Source organism: Protopterus annectens, chromosome 16.part0 (assembly GCF_019279795.1).
Source record: "Protopterus annectens isolate FY-2018-M chromosome 16.part0, PAN1.0, whole genome shotgun sequence".
In the NCBI taxonomy this organism is placed as follows: Eukaryota; Metazoa; Chordata; order Ceratodontiformes; family Protopteridae; genus Protopterus; species Protopterus annectens.
The window spans coordinates 359,483,802-359,497,570 of NC_056750.1; the positions used below are offsets into that span (position 1 = coordinate 359,483,802).

The window sequence follows — 13,769 nt, forward strand, 5'->3', positions numbered from 1 at the left end:
AAATCTCTAATTTTATCCAGGAAGTCCCAAGAATCCTTTAAATGCGACTTTACTTTAGCTGTTACTGGTTTCAAAACAGCATCAATGACCAACGAAATACCTTCAGTTATAGCTTGTGGGCAAGATACTGTCGGCCTAAATGGAGGGTCCGTAACACTTTTGTGTGTTTTACGGATACCAAATAACACACCCACTCTAGGTTTCTTTGTAACACAAAAGTTATACAACTCAAGATCAATTTGTTGCTCCATTAAAAGTTCATAAAGAAAAACTTAAATTTGTTTATAACTAAGTTCAATGACTTGCATGCTAGTCTGTGTGTAGTCTTCCTTATTAGATAATAGTTTCAACATACCCTTGTTATATTGTTCAGTACTCATAATGACCATGTTTCCCTCCTTATCACTTTTCATAAATCTTAAATGGCTAAAGCTCCTTAATTCCTTCAATGCAAGACATCTGTCTTGAGATAAATTATCAGACTACTTTCTATGCTTATTACCCAAACATTGTTTGAAGTCAGGTAAATACATTTCTTCAAATACACTTAGTGTGTGACATAAATTGGGAGTAAAATATGACGGCTTTTTAAAATCAACAGACACTTCATGTACATTTTTAAACAAATACTGTAAATTCAATTTTCTAGTATATTGCTTAAAGATAATTGCAACTTTTTCATATTCCGCACTTTTAGTAGGTACAAACCCAAAACCGTATTTAAGTACTTGCTCTTGTGTTTTAGAGAAAACAGAATCAGTTAGGTTTAATAAGTCAAAGTTACCAGTTATATTCTTTACTGGTCATCTGTGGGCGACTCTGAAGACATTTGTTCTCTGCCTCTCATCACTCGACCCCTTATCATCCTGGTCTCTCTCTTCGATAAAAAAACTTTGGGTCTGGCTCCATTTTGCCCTAATTCACCTGTCTTTACAGAAGTACCGTTGGGACTGCTGGTTAGCTGCTCATCAGTTGCGGCATTCCCATCAGTAGCAGGTGCCGACTCAGCCCTTTCACTGTTGAAAAACCTTGTGACCACTGCCGAAGCTTTTATATGGTTATTTGATCTTGGGCAGTATCCAGGCTGATTTGATTTGATGTTTCTGTTTAAAGCCACAGAATCCTTACTGTTGCTAAACTTAGCTGGTGCCCATGAGGAATTAAAATTCATATTTTTGTTATTAGTCCCTTGAAACAATGGGTCAAAAGTCTCAAAAGCAGTGTTACTTTCATATGCTGCTGCATCCCTCAGTAGTTTATGATGTTTACGAGTCACAATATAATTTTCATGTTGTTCTACTTCTTTCAGAACAACTCATAAGCCCCATCACTAAACTCTTTAGATAATTGATTGACCTCTTCATCCAACTTCAAAATTTCTGGTTTCAATAAATCCATCTTTTTGATGTTATTCGCTGTCAGTAATTTAATCAATTGAAGACCCGCATTATTAAAAAACACAGATAGTTAATGAAAAAAGGGTCTTCTGAATTGATATCATTTGAGCACTTGAAGAACCTTAGCCCTTTCGGTACCACGGCTAATTCTAGGCACCTGTCAAAGTATTTATTCTCTAGGTCTAAAGACCTATGTTTTTTCAACAGTCTACATAAAGTTTCACATTTCTCATGATATTCATCAATTTTAACTTTAGCCATTTCATAATCTGCTTTACCAAAAGGATCATATCGACAGTCCAACACATAGCGACTACTGATGAATTGCTTGCAACCAATTAATATCTCATTGGAGCTGTGCTGGTTAAAATTTGGTGGATCAATGAAATTCAAATCTACCACTGTAACCTGTTCCTCCTCAGAACTAAGGTTACCTTCAGCTGAATTTGTGTGTCTGTTGAGCAACAAACTCAACAATTTTTGTATTACCATTCATAGTAGCCATCAATACCTTCAATAAACCTGTATCACCAGTCGAAGGTGTGGGGTGAACAGAAAGTTCCAATAAGGGATCATTCTCCACCTTGGCCATCAGGAGTCACGTACCAAACCAACTCAACTGCAAAAAGAGCATGTCCAGCCAACAAAAAAATAAGAACCTCAGAAGACTAGGATACCTTGATGGTCAATAAAAGTCAGAGAAGCAGGATTTAGCATACCAAACTTTATTCATTCTTTCATCAGTAAGACTTCATCAGAAAAAGTAGCAACAACCCAGCTGCATCAATATATACACAATAAGCAATTGTCAATTATTCAATCAATATAACTCTGTTCCCCCCCAAAAATCTTAACTCATTACATGCTGTATAAAAACACATATTCAGTAATAAAAACTATAAAAACCCATTACATATATAAATATTATTTCATATTGGTAACTTTCAACTTCCTATTTTTAAGAAAGCACTTGATATTGAAGCTATCATTCAAGCCTGGTTTGCTGTCAGCACCCAGTCTCAGTTGTCAAACTGTCTTGCTTTGTTTCAACCTGTTTTTGTAATCCCCTCCTCTCAAATCACCATGCACAACTTCTAATACCGAAAATAAATTTTTTTTAAAACTAATACACTCAACCAAGTGTTGGTATAAAGCACTTCTTTCATTTATTCTCTTAATATAATAAAAATATTCTCTAATATGCTCGAAGAGTGCTCTTGTGGTCATACCCACATAATATGGGTTACAACCACTACACATACCAATATAAACAATGCCTCTAGATTTACAAGAACAACATCCAGGAACTACAAAAGTTTGATCGAAGTGGGGAATCAAAATAAATGTCCCATCAAGATTAAACCTGCACATACTGCAACTTCCACATTTGAACATACCCTTTTTATGAACCTTTAGTAAAATGTCATTCCTTGTCGAATCATCTCTCTCCAACAACTTTTTTATATTACCAGATATTCGATAAACAAAGCATGGCATGGTCCCTATTACCTCAATAAGATTTTTGTTCCCCTCCAATATTCTCCAGTTCCTATAAACAATGTGATCATGTCCATGCTAAACACAGCTGAATAGTGATTACAAGAATCCCCTACTGTAGATTTTTTTATAAACTAAAGGCTTTTTGAGAATTGGTTGATAAACATCCTTCCTTTTTGATGAAATTTCCTCTTTGATTGACCGTAAATATACCAAATCATAACCTCTGGCTAAAAACAAATTAGTTATAAATTCAAATTCAATAGTAAAAAAAGTTTCCTGGGTAGTCATCCAGCTAGCCCAAATGTACTGGCCATTGGGAATGTTTTTCCTTAATAAATAAAGGATGACCACTCTGATAGTATAAATATCCATTTGTAAAGGTATCTCTATGATATATTTTACTGTCAAAAATATTTTCATTGACATTTCATGTCAAATTGACATCTAAAAAGTTTAGACTTAGACCACATTCCCCTTTTACAAATTTCAAAAAATTCGAAGTGTTGTTAATATCTAATAAAAACTTGTCAACCTCAACTGAAGTGGCTTCTAAAATGAAAAACAGGTCATCCACAAACCTGGAATAATAAATAACTCTATATTTTTCAAGCAAAGGTACCAGTACAACAGTTTCCCAAAAGGCCATGACTATATTTGCATACGCTGGGGCTGCCGGAGACCCCATTGCTACTCCATTTAATTGCTTATAAAAGCATTTGTTAAAAAGAAAAAAAATTATGTAACACCAATTCAATTAACTCACATAACAAATTTGTTTTAGTTTGACGAAGATTGGTATTAATACACAAAAACATTCTGACTGCTTCAACCCCTTCTGAGTGGGGAATACTCATAAAAAGTGAGACCACATCTACTGTAAACATTAAATGTTTGTCCCTCTTGAAAGAGGAACAGAGTTGTATTGATTGAATAAGTGACAATTATTTATTGTGCATATATTGATGCAGCTGGGATGTTAATACTTTTTCTTATGAAGTCTTAAATGAAGAAAGCGTGAATAAAGTTTGGTACGCTAAATTCCTGCTTTTCTGACTTTTATTGACCATCAAGGTATCCTAGTCTTAATAATTAAGATAATGTTCAATAAGAAAGGATAATTAAGAAAACACAATAGCATGCCATATGAAGTCTGAAGACAAAAGAAACATGATACTAGACTCTAATTTGGAGAAACATTTCATGTCTATATATGGACCTCTGCTGGTTGCTTGATGTTTCAAACACAGATGTTACACCACATATGAAATGCAAAAAAGATTCAGACTGTATTAAGGATGACAGTTTTCAGAAAGAAAATGGGTTATTTAGATTCCTTACATAAAACAAACACATGCAACTTGTCCAACATACATAACTCATGCTCTGTATACAATGCCATTAGAAGACAGTCCCTGTATCTGTTTTAATGAAATTTACTGGGTTTTATTTAGTTTAACTGCTGTGATCAGGAAGCACAGGAACTTACTTATTTCAATAAAGTCTACTCTCATGGACTTGTATACTGACTAATTGAATGTATTTTCAAGAACCTACTGCTGATACTGTAACAAGTTCAAATTGATTTTGCAGTTGGTTAAACAAAATCTTTTTACAGAGTTAGATGTATTCCATTAGTGTTAAAATGCTAGAAAAATGTTTGCAACAAGAAAGAAAGTACAAATTACAATGATTTATGCATGTTCTCATTTAACAATAAATCAATCTCTCCAAACTCTTTCATCACTGTCCAATTTCAATCCTTCCTACACTAGCTAAAATCTTATAGTGCCTAGCCTACACTTAAATTACATCCTACAATTATAACCTTGTCTCATCCAAACAGTATGGAATCTGGTCAGGTTGTAGCATAATAATGGCCACTTGGACCTTCAGAGACCAAATTCTCCTAGAAATGGACAAATGGGAAATTACTGGTGCTATATTTATTGATTTGACCAAAGTTTTTGATCGAGTATATCACTGCTTATTACTAAACCATCTACTTGACAAAGGCATTAGTCCAGATCATGACCCTTGTTCTACAGTTATCTTTCTAATCATCATTTCTGTACAAAGGTCTTCTTATTCTTCCTATCTCCAGACAAAATCAAAGGGGGAAAACCACAAGGCTCCATCTTTGCTCCCCTACCTCTTCTTCATTTACAAAAACAAAACATGCACAGACCTACCTACCTTCCTTTACTTCTGTATGCCAATGGCATGGTCCTACTCCAATTTAGCAATTCCTTAATAATCTGTCAGAAAGAAATACAGGCTGACTTTCTCATGCTTAACATTTAGATCAGCAATAAAAATCTTCTCAACTCTTCCAAAACAATGTTCCTGGGAACCACGGCAAAGTTAAGCAAAATCCCCTCACCATTACTAATCTTTCATTACAATAACACTTCATTATAAAATTTCTCTTCATTTAAATACCTAGGAATTTGGCTAGACTCGGTCCTTATCTTCAACCTACATACAATAAAGACTAGAAAAAAGTTTAACCCACATGTTTCTGGGTCATCAAAGCCTCCCCCTTTCTTTCCAAACACTCCAGAATAGCAATAGGCAAAGGCATTCTACTAGCACAGACAGACTACGGTCTCATAAAGAAACTCCACAATGATTCAATTACCAACAGAATCTACAGGTTTATCACACTCTCTTCTCAAAGCATGAGTCCTATTCCACAAAACTACAAAACTACAAAAAGCAAAATGTCTCACAGTTAAATAACTATATGACCAGCTGTTATCTTCGCAAATGTTAATCTTCAAAGACAGTCTGAACAAACAGATATAACTGGCTACTGTAAAAAAAGCAAATTCAGACAAAAAAATGTAACCAGCTGACACAGCCATAAAATAAATACAAATCTTTAATACAGACATAATAAAACCAAAATAAAATCAGGATAAGCACTTTCATGACCAAACTAGTTGCTTCCTCAGATTAGAATGCCCAAACAAAGCAGACATTAAATAATACAATTCACATTCACCGCTTCAGACCTTGTGATCTCAAAAGAGGTCATAAAGGGACATACTCATTAAGTTTCTTTCCTGTATCACTCTGTAATTCCAGGAACAACTTTGTTTCAATGAGGAACAACTTCGTTTCAATGCATTCAGTCTGAGTTCTAACATCACTACCCCAATAGATGTCTTAAACAATTCTAATACACAAAATATAAAAACATGATCATTACCCGCTACACAGATGTGCTTAAACAGAGCTGAGATGCACAAATTCCTGCAAAGTTGCACAATTTCCTCTTTAGCTAAACTGATAAGAAAACCCTTTTCCTACACTCTTAGAAATCAAACCCATCCAGGTCCTACCCTATAGGTTCCTAAAACAGAACTACAATGCAGATTTCATTGCTTCTTCTTCTTACTATCCATTCTTCCATACACCCTTTTTCCTATATTTGCACATGGGACCAGGGTGTCATTTCAAGAGTGACAATCATCTAGAGCCAATGTTTATATTGACATGTAGCTATCCCTGGTGTGGATTGCTTCTTCTTACTAGGCACTACTATGCACTGAAGTATGGCAATCGAGCCCTGATGATCTCAAAGAAATGTCTTCTTAAACAAAATTTCAAGCACAACTACATTATCTTCCACTCTGGACCCAATACCTGAAATAATCTAGTCCATCAGTCTACCTCTTAATAAGTTTGTATATCACTTGAAAATGAAATAAACATAAAAGTCATTCTGACTGCTCTGCACATATATTGCACAAATACACTTCTGTATATTCCTACACTTGTGTGACTGCTCCTCACCATATTGTACACAGTGATTGCTTCTGACTGTATTGCACACTCATCATAAATTAACCTTCTCTACTGTACTGTATAAAATGTTATTTATTAACTTCTCTCCAGGCAGAGGTGGAAATTGGGCTTTTGTAAGAAGCACTCTATCCCAGTTAGACTGCGGTGGTGCTGCGGTAGCGTTGTCGCCTCACAGTTAGATGTTGCCCGCTCGATTCTCAGTTAGAGCTTCTTCTGTGTAGCGACATGCGTGAATGGGCGTTCCTTCATTGAAGGTTGTGCGTTAGGCCCGGCAAGCCAGTACGTAAAAATCTACTGCCAATCATTAGCGGACCGGAGTTCTGCTGTGGCAACCCCTAACCGGGAAAAGCCGAAAGACACAAACAAACAAAGTCTATCCCAGTTAACAAATTCAAATAAATAAAAATTCCCTTACTCTTTATTAACAACTGTCACACAATTCTGCATTAACTAGATCTCTCCAAAGATCATACAAATGTGACCTTTGTTTGATGCCTTAACTAAAAAAACAAAACAAAAAAAAAAAACAATTTATGATTACAATACTGTTTTCATGCTATAGTATCTTTACTAGGTGATGAATCTTATTAACTTCCCTGGGAAGAGAACCCACAACTTTCAGATCTTCTAACATCAAGTATGAATCACTAACCTGCTCTTTCAAATACACTCACTAAACAAATGAAATGAATGTATCCTTCCCCAAGACTATATCCCATCTATATGCCAGTATCTTTTTATTCCTTAACATATTCTGCATTGTAAACATTTCAGGAATACACTGCTATCACTTTCTGAGTATATGCATAACTGATCAGACTGAATTTTCTTCATCTGTGAAATAATGTTTACATTTTTGAATGACAATACCATTTTGCAGAAAAAAGAAACCGATGTGTAAACAAAAATATGGCACTAACTGGTTTACAAAAAGAGCAGACATGAAATACTGAGCTGATTAAAGAACAAAAATATACATACCAAAAGTGTTTCAAATTTTTTGGCTTCTGTGATATGTACCCATTTATCCTTTTCTATAACTCGTATGTGTTTTACTTCATCATTGTATCTGCCAAAAAAATCACATGGTTATTATTACCTTTAATTTTATTTTTCCATGTCATTCTTACAACTGTGGAAATAAGAAATAAAATGATTCCTATCTTAATGTTCGATTTCCTTGTACATATTACGAGTTCATTTTTGTACAACTTTCTCTTCATCCGAGTTTCTCATAAAAAACTTCTGTTCTAACCACATCTGTTCTATTATCACATGGTAGTTTTTGTACAAACATAGAATGCGAAAACATAATCAATGAATGGACATTCATCTTACCTCTGCAAAGCAGATATGAATGGTGGTAGGCAGCAAACACAATCCTGATGCCAGCAGTATCTTTTCCTACCTTTTACTGCCTAAGCAAGTACACTGTACTTCATTTGATAGTAGGGTAAAGAGAAGTAAGACATCAGTTGACACTCTAACACAATCAATACCACTACAGCTCCATAATGGTTAATCTCTGCATCAGGAAAACACCTGTCTACACATTCTGCATCGTAACTGTTGCTATTCTAAGGTGCTAAGATCTCAAGGAGAGGTAGGGGTGTTGGAGACAATATTTTAAAATGGGACCTTTCCAATCAGTGATACTATTCCTAAACAAACAGCTGTGGTAATAGTCATATAACCCATGTTACAGTGCACATATCAAACATACTATTATAACCAATGTGTTACAATACCTATAAGCAACATGTTTGTAATGAAAATGGGGTACATGCTGTTATACATGTATAAAAATGGCTTAAATATGGGAAAATTCTCACAGCAGGAAACTCTTAGTTAATAAGTAATTGCAAGTCATGTGCTATAAAAAAACATGTAGACTGGAAGCACTGAAGCAGGAAGTGAACTCCTCAAGCAGAGGTTTAGCATGTTCTTGAGGAATATAAGAGTCCACATGGGGCTTACTACAGATGTCACATGAAACCAGCTAAGACAATAAAAATATGAGAATCTTTTTGTTTACTGAAGCTGAGAAATAATGTAGGTTGTGACTTGTTCTTGCAAATTCTTTATGTGAGGATCTGAAAAAGAATGAACTTGTGAGAGGAAAGATACCTCACATGGATTGATGCCTGATTCAAGGTACTAGATATATCAAACCTACCCTATGGAGACTTATAAAGCAAAACTGAGCTATGCTTTTATTTATCTTTTAAGCCTGTGATTATTTATGAGTCTGCATCCAGTCTCTTTTCTGACTGTAAATATGGATATATATGCATGTATGTGTCTGGTGGCATGTTACAAAATTCCAGAAACATTATTTAAAAAAAAATCTGTACAGCTATATCTAGATTTATATACACACACACACATATATATATATATATATATATATACACACACATATACATACACACATGCATATATATATATATATATATATATATATATATATATATATATATATATATATATACACACACACAGACACACACACACAAACACGTGTGTGCACATTTATCTATATGGGTCCCATTCAGAATATCAACTCCAAAAAAAAATCAAACTTCATATGGTTGAGACCATATGACTGACTTTCCAAAATTTAAAAGCTTTTCAGTGGAACTCACAGTATAGTTAGGATCAGGGAATTTACCCTTTCCCCACTGTACTGCAATCTCAGAGTTGGTATACACATACACACACACACACACACACACATATATATATATATATATATATGTAGGGGGTGTTGAGAGGGGTAGGGAGATATTTGTTTTCTATCATTTGACTTTTTGAAAAGTATATGATCTCGAGCATATGAAGTTTGACTTTCCATTGAGTCAGTCTTTTGAATGCAATCCATATATACATATAAAAGGATAAAGCTGCATTTCAAATTAAAAATAAAGGGAGACAGAGCCAAGAAGGTGTCAGTGTAATAGTTTCTTTGGTATACTCTACAGTTATTAACTTAAAACTTAGAGAAGAGAAAAAATATATAATTTAATAATAGTTTAACTTACTGTTCATGCAGGATAGTGAAGTTTCGTGCTTTTAAATTTGATAGTAGTAATAAAATTATAGTCAAAGTCTTCTCATAACTTCCACACAAAAATCTCGGATGAATTCATCCAGAACTTCTTTGGGAGAGATGAATACAAAAAAGAATTCCAGCAAGTTTTAACTCCTCTTCAAGAACTAACTTTTAAAACTGACAACTTCCAGTCAAGACTCAATATATTACAGGACAATAGTCATAAACAAATTGAGATGTTAAAGAATATGAAAATCAAAATGTAGAAATAAAGGGGATGCAAACTTCATTAAATGACTTGACGGAAGAGTTAAAGAAGAACTCCAGTCAGAATTCATCTTTAAAAGAAAGCAACTGGCTTCTAAATAAAGTAGAAGATCTAGAAAACAGAGAAAGGAGCTGTAATGTACGAATTTTTAGAGTTCCTGAAAAATCAGAGGGAAGAAATATGATCTCATTTCTTACATCATGGATTCCTCAAATATTAGATTTACAAGAATGTTTTTCCTTTGGAATTGAAAGTGTGCATTGATCAATAAGGAAACCCATTCCTACAAACTCAAATTCCACTCAAAATCCACAGGGGTGAAATTTCTCTCTCTCTCTCTCTTTTTTTTTTGTATAAAGAACTTGAGCTACAGTCTGCATTGTCCAAAGCACCATTAAAAATGAGTCAGAACATAATAAGATTTGACAATGACTATGCAGCTAAATCACTGAAAAAAAAATTAATTCTGGCCAGTCATCAAATTCTTAAACAACATAACATCAAATCACATAATTTATTTCCAACAAGGCTCAAAATATTCCATTTTATAGGTGAAAGGATTTTTAAAACAGTTCAGGAAGCAAAACACTTTGTGTCTTTCTCTGAATTTAATTTCTTCTTCACAAGAAGAAATGGACTTCTATATAAATAAACTGAACAGGCAATCAAAAAAATACAATAAAAATGATAACTCACATAAAAAAAAACTACTCCTCTTCAAGACACGTTAAAGAAAGAAGAAAACATGAAGCTGTATCTGTCATTTCTTAACTGTCTCTATTTTAATTGTTAATTATATACAATACCTTTGCTGGCTATTTTCTCTCTTACCTCATTAAGAATATATCTCTCTCAAAAATAATAAGAATAGGGAAAAGGATTAAATTAACTAGTACATTTATTCTTACAGAAACATTTGAGGCATGCTTTAACTTCACTTAAATAACCCACTAAAGAAGTTTATGCTTTTATAATACAGAAAGAGAATCTGGTTTAATGTCTCTAACATATTAGTCATAGTATCTTAATTAAGACATTGCTAGATATCTACATTTGTAATTTTTTTTTTATTATTTTGCTCTGTTTGTATATACATTTTGGTTGTATCATTTCACTGTGTCTTGATTTTTGTTAATGTTTAAGTGGGAATTTAATGGTTGTGATTTCTTTGGCTGTACATCATGGAACTGATTGATGATGTTAGTGAGACTGTATGTGTTTTGAAAGAATACTTGATTTCACAATGACTGGAACTTAAAACTAATATAACATATTTCATTGTTCCTGCTTAATGGCTTCTCACTCACTGGCACATTTGAAAAGATGTAACATGAGTTGCTGTCAGAGCTCCATCAGCTTTGGCTCTCTTTTAAATGTTATAGCCAGTATTTGCTGCACTGTTCTTCCCTTTTATGTGTGATACTATTATTTTGGAACTAAAAGGATAGGGTGGTATGATGTTTTGATGACTAAAAATGGATAACAAAGGGCTGGGGAAAAGAAACCATGTTAAGGGATGGGTTTTGTGTTACAGGTTTAATGGAGTTTGGTTCTTCATAGTATGCTGATAGAAAATGAATTATTCTGACTCAAACTTTTGTGAAGGATTCTTTTTTTTAATGTACAGAATTGTTTGCAGTTTCCTTATTAACAAGTAAGAAAGAAATGCTTACAACTAAATTAATTACTCATTAGAAAATATTACATGATCCAAAAGAATGAAAGGGGTGGAGCTGAGTGTTCTTTAATACACTCATGAACTACTTTTTTCTAAAAATGAACTTGAACTCTTAATGATGAACAGTTTATAGTCTTCTCCTAAATAAGACAATCTTGACTTAGAAAGGAAATGTATCTAATGGCATTTAATACAGTGTACATACTTTTGAACTCCCGTGCATATATTTCTTAGTACAAGTAGCTAATTTTAATTTATTGTTACAGATATTATCTACTTATACTTTTCTCAGACATTTTCTATAAGGAACATATGCTTTTAAGGATACCAGATGTGCAAAACATTTGAAAATAAAGTATTTGCTCAATGCTTATATAGTTGAACTAAATGTGCAAATAGCTGACAGGACAACTTTTAGATATTTCATATTATGACTGATCATATAATTTCTAAGCACTTGAGGATGTTGCAGCTAGTTGAAAAGTAGCATAGCTTTGCAGCAAGTGACACATTTTATAGATATGGCATGTTGGCCAATAGAGCATTTTCACTATGTCTGGATGCTTTATCGACAGCACAGTTTAATGACTGCATTTTCACTATGAAGATCATAACTAATACTTTGTTAGTTTACTTATAATACTCGGATTAAATATACTTCAATAAGAGATATATGTTATGAATGTATAATTTAGATTGCTTTCACTGTTTTGTTTACGGAAGGAAGGGAACACAGATGACTTATTATGTTTGTAAAAGTTAAAGTTGTATCAGTAGAATATTTAGAAAACCTGGCTGGAAAGCCCATCTCTGAGACATAGGATATAAACACCTCTTGATTCAATGGACTCAAAACTCAAATTATTTTGTTCTTGCTTCATTTGTTAAGTGATATGAAAAGATAATATACAATGTTACGTTCATCAGATTTCCAATTTATTCTGTATATTAACAAAACCTTTTCTGCTTGGCATAAGCTTTAAACAATAAAATCAAATATATGCTAATCAAGGAAGAAAAGTCACTCTTGTTTAATTAAAAAACTCAGCATGTTTGTTCTGTGGTTGATTAGGGCTTCCTCAGACTTTGACGAGGTTCTGATCATTCTGCTAAATTACATACAGGTGGAAAGTCAAGTTTACTTAAATGTACAGAAAATGATATAAATACTCATTAAATCTGCAAAGTACATTTTACAGGCTTTCTGTATGCCTTCAGAAATTATCTTAAGTCATTATATCAGAGAATAATAATTGAGATATGCTCTTGTTGTTTGAGATTATAAGATGCTAAACTTCTATCAGATGTGATTAAGCTTAAGTTTTAAACTTCTGAAGTCTCACACTTACAGTACAGTATTAGATAGGCAGCAGCTTTCTTTTATACTTGTTATTCTACTTACTGTGAATATCCTTTCTTAAAAAAGGTCTGATATCTGTTTTACAATGAATTTTGAAGGACTAATGAAATCTTTAAAATACATGTAAATTGTTAAAAAAAAGTATTAGCTAGCTGCTATAATAAAGTAATGAACTGATGGATAGTAAATTGGTTCATTGGAGGTTACTAGGCTAATGGCCCGATGCACTGTCCCCCTCCCCCCCCTTGTGCAAGGTTTGATGGTAGCTCTTTTCCATTCAGCAGGGACAAAACCAGTGCTTAGGCTGTGGTTGAAAAGAGTACCCAATAGTGTTGCTAACTCATGTTTTAACCATTGAGAATGCAACCTGGGATGTTATCAGGTCCCATAGAGGTACTGTTTTTGGCCTTAGAGAGAACAGCTAAGACCTGCTCTTCAGAGATACTAGATGGAAAGACGGTGGCGGGAATGTTTTGGGGTATATGTGGTGGGGACAGGGGGGAGAAGTTTTCACTGAACCTGTCCACTAGCAGGTTGGCTATTTCCACTGGTTCATTATATGTGGTACCATTCACTACCAGTTCAGCGCAAATCTGAACTTTTCCTTTAAGGTTTCAGATGTAGCTAAAGAATGCCTTATGGCTAGGATGCTAATTTAAATTCATAGTTAGCTTTGGATGTCTTATTTGCTTGTTCAAGCTGAG

The 13,769-nt window shown here is 33.8% G+C and overlaps 1 protein-coding gene across 1 annotated transcript in view; it reads right to left on the minus strand.

Moving 5' to 3' along the window:
• Window positions 1-13,769, minus strand: part of VAV2 (vav guanine nucleotide exchange factor 2) — a 3,316,635-nt gene that overhangs the window by 208,189 nt on the left and 3,094,677 nt on the right. The window contains exon 25 of the mRNA XM_044058536.1: window positions 7,689-7,776. Coding sequence (XP_043914471.1) covers window positions 7,689-7,776 — 88 coding nt within the window. The remainder of the gene's footprint in view (window positions 1-7,688; window positions 7,777-13,769) is intronic.